This window comes from Onychomys torridus, chromosome 4 (assembly GCF_903995425.1).
Source record: "Onychomys torridus chromosome 4, mOncTor1.1, whole genome shotgun sequence".
Classification (NCBI taxonomy): Eukaryota; Metazoa; Chordata; class Mammalia; order Rodentia; family Cricetidae; genus Onychomys; species Onychomys torridus.
In genome coordinates this window covers 149407719-149431938 of record NC_050446.1, presented here as the reverse complement: position 1 = coordinate 149431938, position 24220 = coordinate 149407719, and the positions used below count along the sequence as shown (strand labels likewise).

At 41.2% G+C, this 24220-nt stretch overlaps 2 protein-coding genes across 5 annotated transcripts in view; one reads left to right on the top strand and one right to left on the bottom strand.

The window, feature by feature from the left end:
• Dzank1 (double zinc ribbon and ankyrin repeat domains 1) overlaps positions 1-8559 on the bottom strand; it is a 54132-nt gene extending 45573 nt beyond the window's left edge. Inside the window, exons 1-3 of one of the 3 annotated variants that reach the window (XM_036186059.1) lie at positions 8133-8559; positions 6643-6759; positions 4551-4704 (exon numbers count right to left, since the gene is read on the bottom strand). In XM_036186059.1, the coding sequence (XP_036041952.1) occupies positions 4551-4704; positions 6643-6751 (263 nt within the window). In that variant the 5' untranslated portion in view covers positions 6752-6759; positions 8133-8559. The remainder of the gene's footprint in view (positions 1-4550; positions 4705-6642; positions 6760-8132) is intronic. The other 2 variants (XM_036186058.1, XM_036186057.1) reach the window with 2 other exon arrangements.
• Positions 8515-22313, top strand: Polr3f (RNA polymerase III subunit F). Of its 2 annotated transcripts, none has more exons than XM_036186062.1 (9): positions 8515-8767; positions 9783-9900; positions 13743-13810; positions 14744-14811; positions 15700-15812; positions 17955-18098; positions 18304-18411; positions 19458-19649; positions 21175-22313. In XM_036186062.1, exons 1-9 carry the CDS (start codon positions 8706-8708, stop codon positions 21250-21252), a joined length of 951 nt encoding a protein of 316 aa, XP_036041955.1. In that variant the 5' UTR covers positions 8515-8705; the 3' UTR covers positions 21253-22313. The 2 variants fall into 2 exon arrangements, with proteins under 2 accessions (XP_036041955.1, XP_036041954.1); XM_036186061.1 differs by lacking the exon at positions 8515-8767 and adding an exon at positions 8793-8853.
• Positions 22314-24220: the final 1907 nt, after the last annotated feature.

Here is a 24220-nt window from a genome sequence, read left to right as displayed (position 1 = left end):
CTGCAGATTCTGTGTGGATGCACAGAAGATGACTTATCCATGACGATAATTTATCATCCACCTCAGCTGTCTTTCTTAGCACTCTTCACTATGGTTCCTGAAGGTGCACTTCAGACCCCACACTGATGTCACCCTGCTTCTCAGCCGCTTGCTCCACTTCTTTAAGGTCTAGATTATCTCTCTACCACACACGGCCCAGACAGATACCCAGCTAAGGCATTGGCCCACAGATGCTGTTCAGCCTAGAACAGCCCATAGACCAGCTTATGTGGCATGGTAGGTAGAAGGATTTCAACCCAAGAATAGCTCTCCCACCCCAAAAAGGATTAGGTTTGAGGTTAGAGTTATAAATCTTACTCAGAGCCTACAATGCATTTAAAACACATAACCTTCTATTAGGGCTCAGGATAGGGACCTTAAATATGCACATACCAACATAAATTATATAGGGGCTGTCCTCTGTATTATAAAATGACAAGTTGCAACATTACCCATTACCCACTAGATCAGTGGTTCTCAACCTGTGGGTCATGACCCCTTTGGGTGTCATATCAGATATCCTGTATATCATATATTTACATTATAAGTCATAACAGTAGCAAAAATACAGGTATAAAGTAGTGACAAAATAATTTTATGGTTGGGGGTTACCACAACTTGAGGAACTGTATTAAAGGGTGCAGCACTGGAAAGGTTGAGAACCACTGCACTAGATGCTAATAGCAAGTAATACTCCTAGTGGCAACCAAAATGTTCTTTGCATTTGTATGCATGTGGTATATATACATGTTCATGTGGTGTGTGCATGTGTGCACATGCATGTGTGTGTATGTGTGTGGAAGCCAGAGGTGGGTGTCAGGTGTCTTCCTTCGTCACTCTCCATTTCATTTATTTTATTTACTTTGTGTGCATAAATGTATACATCATAGGTGAGGAGACAATGGGTCACAGCATGCATGAAGAGGTCAGAGGACAACTTTCAGAAGTTGGTTTTCTCCTTCCACCTTGTTCTGAGAAAGGCTGGCCCCTGTTATTTCTGAGCTATGTATCTCAGCCTACTTGGCCTGTAAGCTGCTGGCAATTCATGTATCTCTGCTTCCATCTCACTGTAGAAGTGCTGGGATTAGAGATGTATCACATGGCATCCATCAGCTCTTGATTCTGGAGGTTGAACTCAGAACATCACACTTGTGCCACAAGCATCTTTATCCATTGAGCCACTGTTCCCAGCTCTCCAATCAATCAATCTATCTATCTATCTATCTATCTATCTATCTATCTATCTATCTACCTACCTACCTACCTATAGTTTTTTGAGACAGGGTTTCTCTGTGGAACTTTCTCTGCCCTGAAACTCACTCTGTCGACCAGGCTGGCCCCAGACTTAGAGATCCACCTGTCTTTGCCTCCCAAGTGAGGAGAATAAAGGTATGAGCCACCAAACATGGCCTCCACTGTTTTTTAAGAAGAGGCTCTCACTGAACCAGGGTTCACCTATTCAGCTATGCTGGAGACCAATGAGCTCTAGAGATCTGCCTACATCTTCTACCACTACATCTGGGGGTCCAGGCACATTTTATTCCCCCAGGTACAAACTCTTGAATTCTAAAAAGTTGAGGCAGCTCTGAAGTTCCAGTAATCTCAGAAATGAGGACTAACAAATATAGGAAAGTCAGAGAGCTGCACAATTAAGGTCACACTGACTAAATGATTAAGTAGGATCAACATCTTCAAAGCTCTGTGGTGATAATCTTGTCAATTTAATTGGCTTGAGAAAGGCCTAAAGGATTAGCAAGGCACACTCTGGGGATGTCTGTATGCTGTGTCTTGACTTAATTGGTAGGTCATTCCTTTAATGAATTCATACTCTGATGGCATTGTTGGGAAACAGTGAACGACAGGAGGTGCCTTACTGGAGTAGGCAGGTCACCAGGAGACATGTCCACAGAGACCACATCTTGCCCTGACCCCTTCCTGTATTCCTGAGTTCTTTTTCTTTGCTTCCTGGTGGCCATAATGTGATCTTCTCTTTCCTCCTACTCCCTTTCCATGGTGATTGGGCTGACACCTCTGAAACTGACTCAAAGCAAGTCCTCCTTTTTCAATTTTTCTCATGTATCTTGGTCACATTAACACAAAGGTAACTACTAGGTTTCCAAGTCCTGTCTTATTTCTATACCTCAGCTACTTGGACCAGAGTTTTTCCCTGCCTTTGCAGCCTTTGCACATGGCATTCGGATCTCTGCATTGCAATGCCTCCTGAACACAGTCTGTATACAACAAACTTGAATCATTGCCTCCAGCTAGGAAGTTGATATGTATATGTATGTATATCAAGTTTATATATATATATATATATATATATATATATATATATATATATATATATATCCTTAAAATATATATTTAATATATTTAATATGTTAGGCTATACATACATATGTATGTGTGTATGTATGTATATTTCAAGGAGCTACAGATCGGGCCTGTGAAATATTCTGGTAATCTACTTATGTATGCTTTATCAACCTTGGTTGCAAAACTGGGGGTCCTTCATGAGTCTACTGAAGAAAATAATTATTCTCAGAGTAATCTGAGCCCCTAAACACTTGCTCCGAAAGTTCACAGTGGAATTTTTAGCAAGTCCTCTGAGATGAAACATTCTAACTTGGAGGAAAGCTTGTTGAGACTTAGAATGTTTTAAAGGAAGGTGAAACATCCTATCCTACAGGCACTAATAAAACTCAGGAAGTAAAGAATTCAGTAGCTTCAGAAGTGCCCCAAATGAACTAGATTTACCAGATCCCTTCTTCCCCAAGCTTATGTAAGAAGTAAGGACTGCTGGAAGATAGTCTCAGGTACGCAGAGCTGCCTAAAAGAGGCTCAGACCAGCTAAACCACCTGGAAGAGGCAGAAGCCAGGGGAGCTGCCTGGAAGACACATTCTTTGACATAGCAAGCTGCCTGCAAGTTGGTTGTAAGTGCGCTCCAGGCATCCAAGTTTCGTGGTCTGTCACTCATGCTGGGTAGGTTTTTGGTGATGCAGCCATCTTTGAGTCATTTCTGTTCTTGTTTGTACTCCCCGACACACACATGTTCTTGTAAGTAACCCAATAAAACCCACTGTTTCATCAAGCTGGGCTTTGGTAGCATCTTTACTTTGGTCTGTGTTTTGTTCCCCATCTGTGGTGAGTAAATGCCTGTTCAGATCTACTTCTTTGTCACAAAATATCATCCTTAGTTCCAGACTTGGAGGGATATATTGTGACCCCTAAGTAAGGTCAGTGGTAGAGAAAGGAAAACTGCACAACCACTGCCCACACATGACAAAACATGACAGTGAGACAGGATGCTGCCGACCGCAAGGAGGCTTTTAAAGAAGCAGAGGGTGAGTGGACACTGGGATTAGACTGTCCGTGTAGGCCACCAACCTTTGACAACACCCTCCCCTTCCTGGCATGTTCCCAAGTTCTTTGCCCTTCTCATCCAACTCTGCTCTTTCCATACTCTGATATTAAATTCTCTGTTCCCCACCCAGTAAGTAAGTAAATGTTAAAAAATATATTATTAAGAAAATAATCAAGGCCGGGCATGGTAACCCTTGCCTTTAATCCCAGCACTCAGGAGACAGAGGCAGGGAGATCTCTGTGAGTTTGAGGCCAGCCTGGTCTACAGAGTGGCTTTCAGGACAGTTAGGACTGTTACACAGAGAAACCCTGTCTCCAAAAGCCTAAATAAATGAATAAATAAATTCTTAAGAAAGAAAATGGGAGTAGGAAAAGGAAGATTTTGGAAAAAGAAAGTGACTAATGGCTTTGAAGTTGAAATGGCAAGAGCTTTGAACATCAATGAAGTCAATACAAATAAAACAAAGAATGATGTCCCATCCTAGGGAATGAAAAAACCATCCACTAAACAGCACTTTCCTCAGAGCCAAAGGAAGCTCTTTAGAAAGCTCTTCCTCCCCAGAACTCCAGTGTGGAATCTGAAATAAAAATATTATTAATATATGTAACATGTATTGAGTTATATGCTTATGATTTATGGACTTTACAACTCATTAAAATACAAATTTTATATATATATATATATATATATATATATATATATGTATATATACTGAAATTAGCATAAGTTTTTCTTTAGTGTCCTAACACACTGATTCTCCCAAGAAGAAACAAATAAAATTAGAACATAATATAGCTGGGAATGGTGGCATACACCTTTAATCCCAGGACTCAGGAAGCAGAGGCAAGTAGATCTCTGAGTTCAAGGCCAGCCTGATCTACAGAGAGAGAGAAAGTTCCAGGACATCCAGGGCTATATAGAGAAACAAACAAACAAAGAACATATATATATATATATACATACATACACACATACATATATATACATACACATATACACATATACACATATATATGTATACATATACATATGGATGGATGGATATATGTATATGTATGTATGTATGTATGTATGTATGTATGTATGTATGTATGTATATAGTGATTCTACCATACTTGCTTGCCTACCATGCTCTTAACTTACTTAGAGACGGCAACAGCTTTAACTTGTATTTTTCCATCAGGCAGTGTAATAGGTTTTATGTACTTAAATGTATTGTTTTCACCAGAACCAACTTTCTTTAGGAAGTCAGGTTTGCTGCCATCCAGGGTGTAATATATGTTGACATCTGGGGTGTCTGAAAAATCCAGAACAGGATAATCATAATTAACACTGAAATAACAAGGCTCTGTATAAGTATAATCTCTTTAAAAATAACATACACACACACACACACACACACACACAGTAAGAGAATGATTCTGTTGTCTGTGCTAACACAGTACTTTGCATGAATGAGTTCACTTCATCTATTTATCTATACTACTTACTGTATGAGGTAGGTCCTAATTTGTACCCATTTTATACATGGAAACTGAGTACCTGAGAGACTAATGAACTTGCTAAGTAACAAAGGATTTCCAATGCTCACATGGTGGCTCACAACTCTGTAACTCCAGTAGCAAGGTATCTAATGCCCTCTTCTGGCCTCAGTAGGTACCAGGCAGGCATGTGGTACACTGGCAACATGTAGGCAAAACACCCATACACATAAATTAAAAGTAAAAATATTCTTAAGAAAGAAAATGAAAGTAGGAAAAAGAAAACGAAGATTTAAGAAAAAGAAAGTGACTAAGGACCTCCAAGTTGAAATGGCAATAGCTTTGAACAGCTTAACACACACAAAATTTGCTGAGCTATATGTTTATGATGTGTGGTTTACTCTGCTAGGCTGAGTACACAGGCCATGATCTTGAACCACCATGCTCGTCTGTCTGCATCTATCTATCTATCTATCTATCTATCTATCTATCTATCTATCTAATCATCCATATCATCACATTCCAATAATAGTCTTACTTCTCCTAAGAGTTATAAGCCCATATGTTTAAATTATTAAACATGCTAGCCTCTCAGATAAAAGAAGTAATAGTATAATATGTATCTTATTTTTGAAAATCTTGAACCAGGGAGCCCAAAGGCAGCTCTACAAATGCAGATAAATATTTTTATACATTTAAACTATCAAAATTAAATAGATATATATGTAATTGGAACCTAAAAGTCTTTTAATACAAATACGTGTTCATATGTCTTATCTATAAAACTTATTTGCATAGATTATATGCATAGATAAATGGGCTTAATATTAAATGTTATTTAATATTAAATACTACTACTAATACCTTGTTTCTGTAATAGTTAAGATTTATTTATTTGGGTTTTTTTTTTTTTTTTGAGACAGGGTTTCTCTGTGTAGCCTTGGCTGTTCTGGAACTCACTCTGTGGATCAGAGTGGCCTCATACTCACAAAGATTCACCTGCCTTTGCCTTCTGAGTGCTGGAATTTAAAGGCATGCACCACCACCACCACCTGGATAAAATTTATTTTATTATATGATAAGTCTGGTGTACCTCACATATACCAACTCAATATGCCAATGGATATATACCAGTATACAACAACTTACTTAGTTCTCATAGTGGCTCCACAGGTTGTAGATATGATTATCACCATCTTACCATGACGACACAGACACTCAGAAAAACTAAGTAATATGCTTAAGGTCATAGGGATTGTCAAAATGAAATTCAATCTTTAACCCTTTATACTGGAAAATCTGTATTTTTAGGTCAAATTTATTATCCCAGAAAAGTAATAAGCATCCTGAGAAAGGTTGGGGACTCAACTGGATAGCTTACCTTGACTTAGGTGAGTCAAGAGGGTGTTGCAACTAGCAACCTATTCATTTTATTTAAATATATATGATTCAAACCGGTGTGGTGGTACACACCTGTAATGTGGGAGGCTGAGATAGGAGAACTGCTACAAATTCAAGTCTACCTGAGCTATATATTGAGTTCAAGGTTGATTTGGGCTACATAGTAAGATCTTGTCTCACAAGAAAACAAACACATACAAACCATCAAAGAACAACACTTTCAATTTGTAGAAGATTTAGAAACTTCTAAAGCCCCAATATTGAAAACATACAAAGACATCAATCAGCAACACACGCATAGAGAGTATGACAATGCTATTTTTTAAACAATTCAAAATGCATGTGATTCCTACCAGATTTCATTTCCAAAAGAGTATTGGTATCAATTTCATGGTTAGCTTTTCCAGGCTGAGGTACACGCAGTGGTATGATCTGAGGGGCACACACTGAACCAGCAGTCATGTTTTCTCCTTAGCCGGAAAAAAAATTAGATTAAGAATTCCATCATGAACCTATATCTGAACACAGAGTACCATTTTCAAAAACGCAGCAAGCCAATAAAACATAAAGAGAACATCATTAATATGCCACCTACTGATAATGCCCCATTTAATAAATGAAATGGTTATTGTATTCCAGCTGTATATCTGCTACTGGATAGTCACTTAAATGCTTTACATCTAATACAGGCACCCAGATGAATTCGATAGGAGATTGGAGCCATTTTAAATGGGCAGATTAATTGAATGAGGCAGTACAGAATCCACCATTAATGTTCTGCCCTCAGTTCCTTCAAGATCATTCACTCTTCACCGCCTTCAGCTAGTGCACACATGCACACTCACTCTCCTGACTTCAAGGCAGCTCATTACATAAAGGGAGCAAATAGCTTTGCCTGTAGCACAAATTATTTAGAGCCAGCTTTCAAAAGACGCACTAAGCCCCACAGCCTCACCTTTGCCGTCGCAGTATATTGCATATCTGAAAGCTGCAAAGACTGCAGAGCATCAATTCTCAATAGAAAGGAAGGTGACGTGGGTATAAATCAACAAACACCGTTTCCTATTCACCCCACTGTCTTGTAAACAACTACCATGACGGGGGACCTTATGGGTCTTTTCTCTGAGGTTGACAGGAGCCATCTTGGCACAGCATTTGTACCTTGCATCACTGTTTCAATTATGGCTAAATAATTATTCAATTATAATGTTACATATCCATCCTACTTTTATAATCAACATTTTCACCCTCATTTTTATTTACAGTGTTTCATGTAACAATTTGTTGTTCGATGGTGAGGCTTTTTTTTTTTTTTTTTTGGAGATTGGTAATTGGAATTCTGATAACGCTGCTCTGAACATCTTTGCGTTTGACATACCTTGTTCTGGAAAATGGGATCATTAGATTTAAAAGATGAATTTCCAGTTCGAGGGTCAAAAATAAAAACTACGGGTAATTCACCCTTATGAAATGAGGCTGGAGGCAGAGGGATTTGCCTATATTTACATTTCCTTTCGAGTGAGAGGCAATTAAAATAAAGATAGCCGAAAACTAGAATCTAAATAAACACAGTTTATTTGCTCACGGTTAGCTAATAGCTGCCCTTGGAAGGCTGGGGTGGTCAACGCATCTCACGCGAAGGAGATGGAGAAGGCTGATTCGCTAGGTCCAAACTGCAGCCTGCTGTCAGTGTCATGCCACCAGCATCTCCCAACATCCTTCACCTGGACCATCTCCTCGCTGCCCAGACTAGGACCCGGAGCCGCGTCCAGCCCTCCGCCTTGCTACGCAGTTAGAGACACCTGGATCCCTCCCAACCGAATGCGTGAGCCCACTTACTCACCCTTCTCCAGCCTCAAGGACAGAGATAAGGACCCCCGACGCACCTTAGCCGCCGCCAACAGGGTGGGTGTCTAGTCTCTTACGCCTCACCACTGCACCTCGGCTGCAGCTTGGGTTACCACAGACGCTGCGGCTCGCGCCCCGCCCACTGGGAGACGAGCAGATGATTGGCAGGGAAACTGACTTCCTAGCAACCAGCCCCGCCCTTGTCTCTGGCTGCCCAGACTGTCTGGTACCCGCCCCCAGCTCTGTCTGAGGGGCTTTGCTGTAGGCGTCCAAGAATGTGCCTTCTCAGAGACTGGAAGGGCATGAAAGGGTGCGCCCCTACTCAGCGTACGGGGGACCGTGCCTCTAGTCCGACAGGCACTGAAATTCGGGGCAACAGAACGGAGAATCTGTGGCGACACGGCTGAGCAGAACGGAGCAGGCGCAGAACGGACGCCCCAAGCCTACCCGACGAAGAAGGCCGGCGCAACCGGACAAAGAAGGCCCCTCTCCCGCCCGGCGCGCGCCTCTGCGGGTCCCCCGGACTTTCAGCGCGCTCCCCGGGGCGACTTTTTCTCTAGTCTCGATTATGGCTGAGGTGAAAGTGAAGGTGCAGCCGCCAGACGCGGACCCGGTAGAAATAGAAAACAGGTAATGCAGCTAGTTTCCCGACCCTGGGTGAGCAGTCAGCCGGACCCCTTCTCTCGCAGTCCCGGGGAGTGGCCGGAGCAGGCTGGGTGAGCACGCAGGAGCCGAATTGCTAGGTTCTGACGCCCCCCTCCCGACTAGGAAGAGCAACGTGACAGCTTGGAACCTTATGTAACTGGCTTTGCCAGAATTCTGTTATAGTAGTGAGGACACACTTGGAACCTGACAGTGGCCAGTGCCTGAAAAGAGACCTGCATTTTCCCCGTAGTACTTGGGCATGTTCGAATTCAGGATTGCTCGGTGGCCAAGGGAAGGGAACGTTCGGGCCAACTTAGGGTTCAATTTGTGATTACAAAGCATCAGATTACAAAGCCAAAGAGGTTCAGCGAGTGCCTTAAAGCTAATACTCCTCCAGAGCGATATTTTTAGGTTATAACGTAGGTAAAAGAAACTTTCTCAACGGTTGTGGATAATAAGTGTATTACTCCTAAGGCGATATTTGAATTTGTTTGGAAGGGATAATTTCGCAAACAGACTCCAGTTGTGAATCACCATAGCACACCCCCGCCCCCATATTATACATTTGCCTTCGGCTGACAGACCCAGTGGCTTCACTTTGTTGCACTTATTTCCATTGATAGCATTGAGGTTTCAGCTTTATTATCTAACTATAATGTATCTCCCTCCCTCATTTGCCTTTTGAAACAAGCAAACATAAACCATTAATGAAAAGTTTCAGTACCCCGATATTGGGTTTCTCTACTGATGCAGTAAATCAGATCAGGCAAAATTAAAAGTGCAGGTTTAATGAGCAAAGTACCCAGGGGTGATCCTGGGGGAAGATAGCAGGAGAGGAATCACGTAGCAGGTCTAGGGACCAAGTCTTAAACACCCTGTAGATGTGTTCTTGAGCATTTTCCAGGGAGGACCCAACCCTTGGATTTCTGAGGGGCGGGGTTTGGAATGAGGGAGTAAGACCAGAGTGGAGATTCCCAACATCTCATGCCTTTATTCCTAGAATTATAGAATTATGTCACCAGTTCCCTCATGGAATCACAGATCAAGTAATTCAAAATGAAATGCCTCACATAGAAGCCCAGCAACGAGCAGTGGCCATCAATAGACTGTTGTCCATGGTAAGGTGAATTCAACTAATTTGTGTAATTGTATATTATGATTTCTATTGCATTCTGTCACATAAGGGAGGTGAGATTCCTAGATATCTGGCTATATGCTGTTTCTGGGATGTTTTGGAATATGGTAGTATTTGAATTGCTGAACTGAGAAAAGAAAGTGAGTGGGTACCATCCAATCTAGTATCAGCCTAAGTAGAACAAATAGCTGGAGGACAGGGGAATTTACTCCAGACCTACTCTGAGTTCCAGTACCAATTATGTCTTCACCACTCTTTGTTCTTAGGCCTTCAGAATCCAGCTACACGTTGGCTCTTCATCTCTAAGGCTAATGCATCACATCTATGTTGTTGATCTGTGCCACTGGCCTTCTTAAGGGCTCTCGCTTGCAGGAGGTAGATTACAAGAGTTCTCACCCACCATAATCACATGAACTAATGCATGATAAGCCTCTTTTTAGTGAAGCAGTACACTAATTGTAAAGCCTAAAACTGTGACTTGATTCCAAGCCAGGGAAAAGATTAGACGGTCTGAATTGAAGGAGAAAAATGATTATGTGCCATCTGACAAGATGAAGAAACTATGTGCAATTCTGTTATAACTGTATCATTAACTTAATTGATACAAAAGCACACATGGGTGTAGTCTGTTTTCACCTTCTTTTGCTTTCTGCTGCTAGCACTTAGCCATTCCCTATGAACTATTTCCACTGTGATTTTTCTGTGAGTTATCACATAGCCTATTCATTGAGCTTTTCAAGAGCAGGAAGGTCTTTGGGAAGAAGTGCAGCCTCAGCTTCCAGAGACAGCACAGTAGATTTTTCAGTGAAGCCCAAGAACCTGGAGCCCTAATGCCTGTCCTCTAACTTTGGAAAAATGCCCCACCATGTACTGCCCTGTGCTTTAAATCTGCTTGTGTTGTTCTCCTTTCTCACACCTTTGAATTCTCTTTTCCTTATGGCGTTTCAGTTTTGTATTATTATCAGTTAGTTAAAGGAGTCCTTAAAACTTTGAAACTTCCAGCCCTGTCTTACATCTAAAGGCTCTAGATAGGGAGACTTTAGGGATAGATGGACCTCTTGTTAAGCCTTTGCCTTCACCTTTTGTGATGGGAATTTGGCAAACTTTCTCTATGAACTAGTAATTAAAATATCCTTTGTGACCCATCTGGTTTCTGTCACAACTGTATCACTTGTCGTTTTAACAAGAAGCAGCCATGAGCCATGACCAGTGATGTGTGTGAATAGATGGGTGTGGCTTTTTCTGATGAAATGTTACTATTTAAAAACAAACAAACAAAAAAAAAAAAAAACAAGCAGTGGGCTAGTGACTTCTGTTCACACCCAAGGAGAAAGAAGTGTTGGAGATTTCTGGGCTTCCTTTTTCTCTGTAGAATGACTCCTTGTCCTCCAGGACTCAGCTCTGCTGCTGTCTCCAGGAAGCTACCTGGAGTCCCCAGGTTGGGCCACAGTCATTCCTCTGCGTGTATATCCACCCTTGTTTCTCTCTTAATGCCAACCAGATAGTATCGAAGTCATCTGTTGTTTGTTTGTGCTCTTTTCTCTTTTGGGGGCCTGCCACACAGCTCCCAAATAAAATCACACACGGAGGCTTTTTCTTAGTTAGGAATGCCCAGCCTTAGCTTGACTTATTTCTTGCCAGCTTTCCTTAAATTATCCCATCTACCTCGTGCCTCTGGGCTCTTCTCATTCTCTTACATCTGTAAATCTTACTCTTTTGTTTTGTTGTTTTTTGAGACAGGGTTTCTTTGTGTAGTTTTGTGCCTGTCCTGGAACTCACTTTGAGGACCAGGCTGGCCTCGAACTCACAGAGATCCGCCTGGCTCTGCCTCCCAAGTGCTGGGATTAAAGACATGCGCCACCGCTGCTCGGCATAAATCTTACTCTTACTCCATAGCTGGCTGTGTAGCTTGGTGGCTGACCCCTAGAGTCCTCCTCCTTCTCTGGCTCTTTTCTCTTTCTCTCAGATTTCTCCTTCTGTATATTCTCTCTGCCTGCCAGCCCCAGCTATCCTTTCTCCTGCCTTGCTATTGGCCAGTTCTTTATTAGACCATCAGGTGTTTTACACAGGCACAGTAACACAGCTTCACAGAGTTACACAAATGCAACATAAACAAAAGAAACACATCTTGAAATAATATTCTACAGCAGTCATCTTTGTGCTTCCTTTTTAGAATTTGTTTTGGCCTGGGAGTGTAGCTCAGTGGTAGAATACTCACCTAGCTTGCATGATGTTCCGTGTTCAGTCCTCAGTCCTATAATTATATCAGCAAATTGTCACTTTAAGCAGCTATCTTAATGGTACAATACAGGTGTTTAGTAAGTGACTAGAATCAGCTGAATAAATGGCAGAAGGAAACTTCTGGATTGAGTTTTGTGATCCCACTTTGCTGTTTGGTGAATTGGGGAAGGGTGTTGCAGTTTGTATCGTGTGTTTTACCGTCTACACACAGTAAGGCCCCCCTCTTGGTTATAGTTTCCTATAACTGCTGCAAGTCCAGTGGTGCACACATCTGGATTCTCCAAAAGATAGACCAGACTCAAGGAGGTTAAGAAGCATGGTAGAATATACTTTATCTTATTTTGCTTCATTATATAAAATACCAACACTGAAGGCCTTTTGTTCATTGGCTGACCTTTCTGCCTAATTCTATCACAGAATTAAAATTGTATATTTTAGTAAATGTCACAAATAACTCTATAGTTTTAACTTTTAGTGTGCTGTTCAAGATTCGTGTTTATACTTTATCTGGACTGAATTTTTATTAATATGAATTGTATTTTAATTATATTTTTTCATATTTTATATAATTTGGACTTACTTGAATTTCAATATGGATTTTTTTTTTTTTTTTTTTTTGGTGGAGCTGAGGATCGAACCCATGGCCTTGTACTTGTTAGGCAAGCGCTCTACCACTGAGCTAAATCCCCAACCCTCAATATGGATTTTTATAAATACCCTAAAAAAGCTTTTTAAAAAAGATTCATTTTTATTTAATATGTGTGAGTGTTTTGCCTCTATGTATTGTCTGCGCACTGCATGCATGCCTGGTACCCACAAAGGCCAGAAGAGGGCACTGGATTCCCTGGCACTGAAGTCACATGCTGTGGTGATCTGCCATATGGATGCTGAGAACTGAACCCCAGTGAGCAGCAGGTGCTGTTAACTGCTGAGCCATCTCTTCAGCTCCCAGGGTTAAGAGCACTTGCTGCTCTTACAGAGGACATGAGTTTGATTCCCACTACCCATATACCTGATGGCTCAGACCTGGCTCTAACTCCAGTTCCAGGGATCCAGTGCCCTTCTCTGGCCTCCATGGGCATTGTATACACACGGTTCACAGACATACATGCTGCAAAATACCCATGTACGACAGGCGGTGGTGCATGCCTCTAATCCCAGCAGTTGGGAGGCAGAAGGGTCTCAGGGAGTTCAAGGAAGCTTTGTCTACAAAATGAGTTCCAGGACAGCCAGGACTGTTACACAGAGAAATCCTGTCTTGAAAATCCACAACCAAAACAAACAAACAAACAAACAAAAGAACATATACATTAAAAAGTTGTTTATGCCCTGGCCAAATAACCAAGCTAAGGTAGCATTTGGTGCATTGTTAGTATCTCTAACTCAAAATATCTTGAGATAGTTTTTTAAGATACTTTATTTGTGATGTGTAGGCAAAATCCTTGGTCTCAGATGAAGAACTGACAAATGGGAGAGGCAGAATAGTCTGTGTAATAGACACATTTAAAACTGTATTAACACTTATTATCAAAATTGATATATTTCCAGAGTGATTGATTACAGTTTCTTATTTTAAAACACTAGGGTCAGTTGGATCTTTTAAGGAGTAATACAGGCCTTTTATATAGAATAAAGGATTCTCAGAATGCTGGGTAAGTAAGCACCTGTTTTTTAATTTTAAGAAATTTTGATTATTATAAAAATAATGTATGTATTAGAAAAAAAGCTAACGTAGTAACAGGTATTGTGGCACACACCCATATCTCAGGACTTGGGAAGTAGGGTAGAAAGTTTAATGCCATCCTTAGCTACATAGCAAGTTCAAGGCTAGCCTGAGCTATGTGAGACTGTCTCAAATAAATTGTGTGTGTGTGCCGGGTGGTGGCGGCGCATGCCTTTAATCCCAGCACTCGGGAGGTAGAGGCAGGCAGATCTTTGTGAGTTCAAGGCCAGCCTGGTCTACCAAGTGAGATCCAGGAAAGGTGCAAAGCTACACAGAGAAACCCTGTCTCGAAAAACCAAAAAAAAAAAAAAATTGTGTGTGTGTGTAATATATATATATATATGTGAGTCAGTGTTATGTGTGTGTGTGTCTGTCTATATATAATGGAGCAAAGTGTGGTGGTGCACACCTACAATCCTGGCATTTGGGGGGCAGAGGCAGAAGGATCATGAGGTAGAAGATAGTTCAGGCTATACTTCAAAAGACCCTGCCTCAAAATAAGAAAACAAAAACTGAAGTAAACTCATACTATCCCTTCTGTCCTGTGTTTCCATTTCCCAGAGTAACTATTCTTGGTAATTTCCTAGATATATTTAAATATTCATAGGTGATTTATATATTATAAAAACAAAACTAGATCATGCTATCCATACTGTTCTGTAACTTTTATTTCCCCACTTATTGTACTTTGCACATCTTTTCATGTTAGTACACACAGCTCTAACTCATTCTTTTTAAGGTAAGCCCTTCGTTTGCTAAATAAGTCAGTGTGATAGCTTTGCTGATTCACTTAAGTAGTTTTGCAGATGATAACACAGCCCACATTTTTTTCATTTATTAAATTCTGCTTTATTCCCTGCAGTAAAATGAAGGGGTCCGATAACCAAGAAAAACTAGTCTACCAAATCATAGAGGATGCAGGGAATAAAGGTGAGCAGGGGAAGGATGATGCATTGTCTAAGTCTAGACCTAAAGTGTTTTTCTTGTTCTGTTTACTTTATTTTTAAAGATAGGATCCCACTATGTAGACCAGGCTTTCATATTACCTTCTTGCCTTGTCTTCCTAAGTGGTGGGATTGCAGTCAAGCCCTGTCACATGCAGCTAAGCACGTATGTTTTCTACAGATTCTCATTTTGCATGTACAGCTTTCTTCCTTTGAAAGAAAACTGATGACTTCCCACAATGGGTATGTAGTGAATGTAAGAACCACAGCCTTATTTTTTTTCTGTTTTGCAAAATAGAATGTTGTTTAAATAATGGAAGTACACACATCAAAACTGCTAAACTGTTGTGTTTGTTTGTTGGAGATGGTAGACGACCCCAATCTAACTTTAAGTCTTTTCTCACTTTTGCAGTCTTAGGTGAAACTGTCAGAAAATTGAGATTAGGTAAAGATTTGGTGAGAGACAGAATGTAAGCTAATTCAGTAGCATTCATATATTTTTCTTTCTCTTACAAAAAGGTTCTTGTTATATATATATATTTTTAGAAGATATCCCACTAGATAATGGGGCATCCCTTTATCCTAGAACTCGGGAAGCAGAGGCAGGTGGATCTCTGAGTTCATGGCCAGTCTGATCTGTGCAGCAAGTTCCAGGCCAGCCAGGGCTGTGTAGTGAGGCCCAGTCAAAAAACACACTGAGATTCCAAGAAATTTCAAGTCAGAATATAAAATGTACACCTGGTTACTGACTTGTACTTTTGTTTCTTTATCTTTTTTGTTTTTGTTTTTGTTTTTGTCTTCAGACTTAAGTTTCTGAAAACACTTAAAACTTTGTGTTAAAGAATGTGCTGTCATCTTTCCTACTGTCTTACAGGAATATGGAGCAGAGATATTCGATACAAAAGTAACTTGCCGTTAACAGAAATCAACAAAATTCTCAAGAATTTGGAAAGTAAAAAGCTCATTAAAGCCGTGAAGTCTGTAGCAGTGAGTAGTTGTCCTTCTGGGTTTCTCTGCATAGTCACTTAAATAAACTCTTCACTGTGTTTTCAGCCTTTCATTCTTTAACTCAGGCTGGATTTAAGACACATGTTTTGAAAAGGACTAGAAATTTAGTTCTTGTTGTGCTGACTTGAAACTGGCCTGCTGCCCTCTTGATGTCTCGCCTTTGCCGAACTTTGTGCTATATTCTGCAGCAAGGAAGTCTGGATCCTTGAGTATTTTCCTAGTTTTCATGTTGTGTGAGATAACTCACGTTATCTTACTCAGCAAGTGTCTATTGATTGGGCTATGGCAGCTACTGCTCTGGGCTTGGATTACATTTAATAACCAAGTTGGAGAAAGATCTCTGTCCTGTGTCTCTACACCATGTTTGTGGTTTCTTTTTCTTTTTCCTGTTCTTTTTTTCCCCTCTATATCTGGAATATTCAGTGATAAAAAGATGACCTATTGTGAAGACATGGAATGATCTTTTTCCTTTTTTTTGGTTTGTTTGTTTGTTTGTTTGTTTTTTGAGACAGGGTTTCTCTGTGTAGCTTTGGAGCCTGTCCTGGAACTCGCTCTGTAGACCAGGCTGGCCTCCAACTCACAGAGATCTGCCTATCTCTGCCTCCCAAGTGCTGGGACTAAAGGCATGCACCACTGCCTCCCAGCCAGCGTGACTTCTTATACCAAACAATAGGCATTAACGTCACTCCATGTGCAGGCACTGGTGGCACACGCCTTTTATCCCAGCACTTGGGAGGCAAAACTGGCGGATCTCTGTGAGTTAGAGGCCAGCCTGGTCTACAGACCGAGATCCAGGATAGGCACCAAAACTACATGGAGAAACCCTGTCTCAACAAACAAACAAACAAAAAGAAAGTCATGCTGACAAGACAACACACTGTGATTCCAATGAGGTGACATTGTGGGAAAGTTAAGACAGTAAAAAGACAAACATTTGCCAGCCTTGGAAGTAGGGTTGTAGGAAAAATTAAGTAGATGAAGCACAGGCAATGTTTTGGGGCAGCTAAACTATTCTGTATAACAAAAGTGTTAAGCATGTATTGAAATCTATAGACAAAGCACAGAGTAATCTTTTTTTTTAAAGATTTATGTATTTATTTATTATGCATACAGTGTTCTGCTGGCATGTATGCCTACATGCTAGAAGAGGGCACCAGATCTCATTACAGATTGTTGTGAGTCACTATGTGGTTGCTGGGAATTGAACTCAGGACCTCTGGAAGAGCAGCCAGTGTTCTTAACCTCTGAGCCATCTCTCCAGGCCCCAGAGTAATCTTAATAGTACTGTTTTATTTTATTTTGAGAGAGAGGTCTGTAACCAGGCCTGGTCTTGAATGCAGGCTCTTTTCTGCCTTAACCACCTGAATGCTGGAATTTATATTTGTATGCCACCATGCCCAGCTATCTGCATCAATTTTTAACTTTTTAAAAGTTACTTAGAAACCGGGGGAGTGCCAGAGTGGAATGTGGAATGTAGAACTAGAAACGAGGGGTTGGGCAGGGCTCAACAGTTAGAAGCACTGGCTGCTCTTCCAGAGAACTCAGGTTTGATTCCTAGCGCTTACACGGTGGCTCACAACCATCCGCAACTCCAACTCTAGGGGATCTGATACCCTCTTCTAGCCTTTGTGGGTAACAGGCACAGATATACACAAATACCCACACACATTTAGTAAATGATTTTTTTTTTAATTAAAAAACAACTAAATGTGGCAGAATTTTGGAAATCACACCACTAGGGGTTGGAGGAATAGGGGCTAACCTCAGTCCTTGTAGAAATGAATGGTGTCTATAAAACCAAAGACAAAGGAAAATGTGCTGACCTACCAGACCGTATCTGAACCAGTGTTCTTTTCCTTCCCGTAAGGCTCCTGATCCTACTATACATAGAGAACCACGGGCAGTGCCAGCTTCAGTATAGTTCTGACTCGGGTTAGAGGCACTGTCCACTTCCCCCCCAAAGATGGCCCTCACTTTAGATGACTGTCCCAAGTCCTGTAACTCTGCTGCCTTTGCAGAAATTCTGTACATCTAAAAGTATTCTGACATATAAACTTTAGTTTTCAAGTTTAGTTTCTGGAAAAGGTTATAAATGGATAATCTGTGTGTATTCTTTCCTAGGCCTCCAAAAAGAAGGTTTATATGCTCTATAACCTGCAGCCAGACCGATCTGTGACCGGTGGAGCCTGGTACAGTGACCAGGATTTCGAATCTGAATTTGTTGAGGTGCTTAACCAACAGTGTTTCAAATTCCTGCAAACCAAGGTGAGTTCAGTAAGGAAATATTACAAGCCCTTTAAAAGGCTGCTTTATGAAAGATTTACTCTTGTATATCATATTTTATAAGATTGAAAATCCTAAAATCGGGGATTTTTGTTAAACAGTGTGCTGCTGTTGGTGTGGCACGTGTGTTCACTTCAGAAAGCCCTAGTATGCATTCTTGTTTGAGTCTCTTGTTCTAACCTTACAGGCAGAAACAGCAAGAGACAGTAAACAGAATCCAATGATTCAAAGAAACAGTTCGTTTGCTTCATCACATGAAGTGTGGAAGTACATCTGTGAATTGGGCATCAGTAAGGTCAGAACTTACTTTCTACACTGTCGTATAAGGTGTAGTCTTCCTCACAAGGCTGTAGCTTACAGTGTATTTGACCCAGCCCCTCTCAGTACACACTCTGCTGAACCCACTTTGGAAAAGCACTGTCCTAAAGTAGGCAGAACCCCTTCTGGTGGCCTGACCACCCAAAGTCAAATTGTCCAATAAATTCTTGATTAATCGTGTGACAGTTGAGCTTGCCACAACATTAGTGTCGTTTATTGATGACGTAATGAAATGTAAATGGCATCATCAGCACCCTTTGAAGACCTTTACATAAGGACGCCGATGGTTTTCATGATCAGCAAAGAAGCCAAGCTGGCATTTGCACAAGTCATTTTTACTTCCTGGTTTCCAGATTTCTCACTGATAAAAATCAGGAACTAGAATTATTTCATGGCTCATGTGTCTCTCTGCTTCAAGACATTTTAAGATTCTCCATCAGTTGGGAAGTAGAGGCATGTGGATCTCTGAGGTCCAGGACAGCCAGGACTACTCAGAGAAACCTGTCTTTCGAATTAAATAAAGAAACAAATAAATAAATAAATCTCCATCAAATTCTTCTGGAGGGAGATTTCTTCTTTGTGGGTTTCTGGTTTTGAGTAGGCTCTTTGATGTTGTTTTGATTTTGTGTGATGCTAGGGATTGAACCCAGGGCTCATACTAAGTAAGTGTTCTACCACTGAGCCTTTAGTGGTTTTGTTGTATCATCGTCATGTCCCAACCCTGCTTTCCATCAAATTCTTGCCAAAAGAATCATACGTCATAAGGCTTTTAAGGTTCTGTTTTGTTTTTAAGAATGGTGAGGCCATCAGTCAGTGCGAGGATCAGCATGAAGTTAGACTTCTGTCCTTCGCATCCCAGCAGTTTGTGCTGATGGACTGTTACCTGCTATCTCTGTGCCTCCCTGTACTCTTCCCCAGAACATGGCTTCTCTGCCTCACTGTGACTCTTGCTGTTTGTAGTACCTTCCTGAAAGGATGTTTCTTTGTCCTTTATGCATCCTTTCTAACGTACCTCCTTTCTAGGTAGAGTTGTCCATGGAGGACATTGAAACCATCCTGAACACACTCATTTATGATGGGAAAGTGGAGATGACCATCATTGCTGCAAAGGAAGGCACTGTTGGCAGTGTAGATGGACACATGAAACTGTACAGGGCAGTCAACCCGATCCTCCCACCTACAGGCTTAGTCCGGGCACCCTGTGGACTCTGCCCCGTAAGTAAAAGCTGCTTCACTTTCTACTTTTATCACCACCGTGTGCAAATGTCACATAAAAAAACAAGAGGAGGGGCTAGGCAGTGGTGGCACATGCCTTTAATCCCAGCACTCGTGAGGCAGAGCCAAGCGGAACTCTGTGAGTTTGAGGCCAGCCTGGGCTACCAAGTGAGTTCCAGGAAAGGCGCAAAGCTACACAGAGAAACCCTGTCTCGAAAAACCAAAAACATGAAACAAAAAAAACAAGAGGCACACCAGGCTTCTCACCAGCAAATGTCACGTGAGGTATTCAAACTGCCACAGACTCTTGATGGACAGATCATTAATGAATAGGTGTTACATTATTTCTTGGAACATTCAGGGTAGAGACATGCCCTTCTGTTCTTGACCCTGAAATGGATACATTATTATTGGGACTAACCATTTCTCTGTAGGGAGGGAAATGAAATTTGTTGAGAAGCTACCATGAGCCAAACTTTTCTAATCCTTCTGTGTCCTTGGTGCTAGTGGCATTATTTCCCCTAGAGAGTGAGGGAACTTAGGCTAAGTGTAACTTGGTGGCAGGACACATGCTTAGTATACACAGGGCCTCTCACTCCAGATTTGAACCCTAGGACCCTCCCCCCTAGAAAAAAGACAAAACTTAGATTTAAGCAAAAAATACCACGTAGAATAAATTTGGAGATTATGTTTTCCCAGCATGCCTTAGCACTTTCACTCACTCATTCCTAGGTGGTTGATGAACACTGTGCTGGACATCCTGAGGCTATAGAAAGCAAAAAGCACTTCTTATCCTTGTGGCATTTATATTTTTGGGCTGCTACTCTGCCTTATCATTATGATAATCCTCATCTGTACCCCTAAGCTCTCTGTGACCCAGTTTCAACTTCTAGACAAAAGCTAACATCCTGGAAATTCTACTTCAAAGATAGTTGAACATGAAACATCCTTCAATTTAGTACAAATTAAGTTGTTCATAAGTATAGGATAGGACTCACTTCCTTCACTCCTGTGCACCTGAATGGGGTCACCTTTATGCTGTGTTAATTGACCTCTAAGCCTGGCAGGATGGTGTACACCTTTAATCCCAGCACTTGGGAGACAGAGGCAGGCAGATCTCTGTGAGTTTCAGGCCTGTCCTACATAGCAAGTTCTAGGACAGCTGGAGCTACATATTGAGACCCTGTCTCAAAAAACAAACAAAAACAAGATAAAAATAAAAAGCTTATAGTTAACTATGATCACAAAGTAGACACTGTTACAGTGTGCTCTTAAATATAGTCCTAGTCTCTTTCTTTTTTTTTTTTCCTCTAGTCTCTTTTTTTTTTAACCTGCGGAGCTGAGGATCGAACCTAGGGCCTTGTGCTTGCTAGACAAGTGCTCCACCACTGAGCTAAATCCCTAACCCCTCCTAGTCTCTTTCAAAGAGTGTTTTCTTTCTTTTACTACTGCTTTAAATCAGTGGGGTTTGGGTATTTTAAAACTTCATTTTGAATATAAACTTTTATGTGTGTTTCTTTTTAAGGTTTTTGATGACTGCCATGAAGGTGGTGAGATTTCACCATCTAATTGTATTTACATGACAGAATGGCTCGAATTTTAATAGAGAGCTGTGAATTTGACTTACATTTGGCAAATGAATTACCTGGAGAGCAAATGATTTATGATGGAACATCGAATTTCCTTGCAAGCGTGCTTCACAATGACGGATACTGACTTGCTGCTATGGAAACATATTTATTTATGAAGACAGAACACAAAGCAGATGAAGTTTAGTAAAGTTGAATAGGGCAGTCTCTTCTACAGTAAGTGAAATACCTTGAAGCTCTGGAAGACCAAGGACAAAGAAGCCAGCAAACCTCCGTTGACAAGGACTGGAGCGTGAAGATGACACTTAAAGTTACTTCTTCAGGTCTTCGTTGACACTCACCATCAGTTTTATTACCACCATTTCTGTTTGTATTTCTTGGGTTTCATTGAGAAGGAATTGGAGGTGGTGCAGGCAGGAACACCCCTTTCCCACAGTCAGTTTCTCTTCAGTCTTCTTCTAGAGGAGTACGATGCCATACTGACTTCACTCCAACATGCTGTTGTCCAGGACACGTCTCCAGATTAGTGCTCTTCCATCCTAAAGGAGATAATCTCACAACTCCTTCATTGTTAAGGCTGTACATTTCTCTGATGGCTTAATTGTACTGTTTGCTGGAATGTTTTCCAGATTCTTACTTCATGCCTTTAGTATGACTCTCTGCCACCAGCATCAAATTCAAATTTTGTAATACAATCCCTATGTGGAATGTGATAAGTAGAACCTTTGGAAAGTGACAGATCGTGAGTGTAGAGTCCTCATGGGTAGAATTAGGCCCTGAATAGGAGAGACCCAAAGTGTTCTGTTGGCCCTCTATCATGTGAGAGCACAGGGAAAAGGATTAGGAAGCAGGCCCTTGTTAGACAGTAAATCTACCAGCACACGGGACTCCCCAGCTTAGAATCATGATAATTAAATGTATTTTCTTGATAAACCATTAGCTGCAGTTCTCAACCCATGGGTTGCAGCCCCTTTGGGGGTTGAACAATCCTTTCAAGGGGTCGTCTGAAATCTTCAGAAAACAGAACATTACAATTCATAACAGTAGCAAAATTACAGTTTTGAAGTAGCAACAAAAATAATTTTACGTATGAGGGTCACCACACATTGTATTAAAGGGTCACAGCATTAGGGAGGTTGGGAACCACTGATCTACAGTGTTCTATCAAAGCAGAAAGAAAAGATAGTATCTAATCTTTCAACTAAATTAAAACTAAAACTAGCTGGTTCTCTCTCTCTGTCTGTCTCTGTCTCTGTCTCTCTCCCTCTCTCTTTCTCCCTCTCCCTCCCTCCCTCCAAGGGTTTTTCTGTGTGGTCCTGGCTGTCCTGGAACTTTGTAGACTAGGATGGCCTTTAACTCACAGATCTTCCTGCCTTTGCTTACTGAGTGCTGGGATTAAAGGCTGCCTCTACTATGCCCAGTTTACTGTGTATCTCTTTTTGTTTGTTTGTTTGGTTTTTCCAGACAGGGTTTCTCTGTGTAGCTTTGCGCCTTTCCTGGAACTCACTCTAGCCTAGGCAGGCCTTGAACTCACAGAGATCCACCTGCCTCTGCCTCCCAAGTGCTGGGATTAAAGGTGTGCGCCACCACTGCCCAGCTACTATGTGTCTTAAAAGTTTCTTTATGTAAACCAAAAGCATGAGCCAACTGAAAGGCTTCATACTCCACTGTTCTGTGGGGCTGAGCTCTCCCCCCATTTGGCCGGGTTCTAAGTGAACAGCATTATTAGAGTTACTTTGAGATAGATGGGACCAATAAAGTCATCATTTTTATCAGAAGAATTCTATGAGCATCTCTATGGAATAAGCATTTAACGACACTGGCTCTTTTTAAGTGCTAAATTATATATAAAACGCAGGTTTCTCCTCTATCTGTAGTGGGGGCTCCCATGGTAAAAGTGTTTACTCTTCCTGGATCTGCCTGGCTTATCAAATAAGCACTAGTTTTATTTTACTGGAAGACCAGGTATGTAGGGGAGTTACAAAAGGGAGAAAGAGTAGGTTTGGTTTTGTTGTTTTTAAATATGCTCTGTATTATGTCTTTTTTTTGAGCCTCACTCTAGCCCACACTGGCTATGGTCTAGGCTGGCCTTGAACTCATGGTGTCCTGCTTTAGCCTCCCAAGCGCTGGGATTACAGGAATTTAGCAGGCATGCCTGGCTTGTACCGTCTTGATAATTAGATACTAAGTTTTAAATTTGCAGTCAGTGGCTAGAAGTGTTCCTTGCCTCAACAGAATAAATAGACACTTAAAAAGGGTTCCTCATAGCATAGTTTGTGCTTGTAGCATATTATTTACTCTGAGTATTAACTGAGAGATAAATTTTTAAAAAATGTAGCAACTGTGCTACAAATAAAATGACTTTGCCTACAGGGATAAGCTATCATCAAAGAAATTGAGGGCCTCTAAAGTCATAATGCAGATGACTTTGGTCTCTCTCACTTAGTATTAGGTATTTTCTTCACCTGAGAACACATACTTTAGTCTGTTGAGGACCCTGTTTAAAAGTGATCCATAAAAAAATTAGATACCCTGGTCATGGTGGTACACACCTTTAATCCCAGCATTTGGGATTTGAGTTCAAGGCCAGCCTGATCCTACAGAGCAATTTCCAGGACAGCAAGGGATACACAGAGAAACTCTTATCTTGAAAACAAAATTTGACATCCTAAGTACCTTTAATGGTTTTTAATGAATAGTTATGTGAATTCTTACATGAAACTTCTAATTTGTCAATAAACGTTGTATATAAGGGTTTTGGTGGTGATCAATTAAGTGAAGTAGTCAAACAGTTCAATTCCATGATGGGGCTCAGGCTTGGTATGAGGAGGCCCCTGGCCCAACCATCAGCTCAACAGTGAAGGGAAGAAACGTGTGGCAGGTGAAGGATGGTACAGAATATGTGCCCTGCTTGAACTCAGTCCTGCCTCTGCCTCCCTCCTACTGGCTTAGAGGTATGCACCATAACATCTGGCCAAGTCG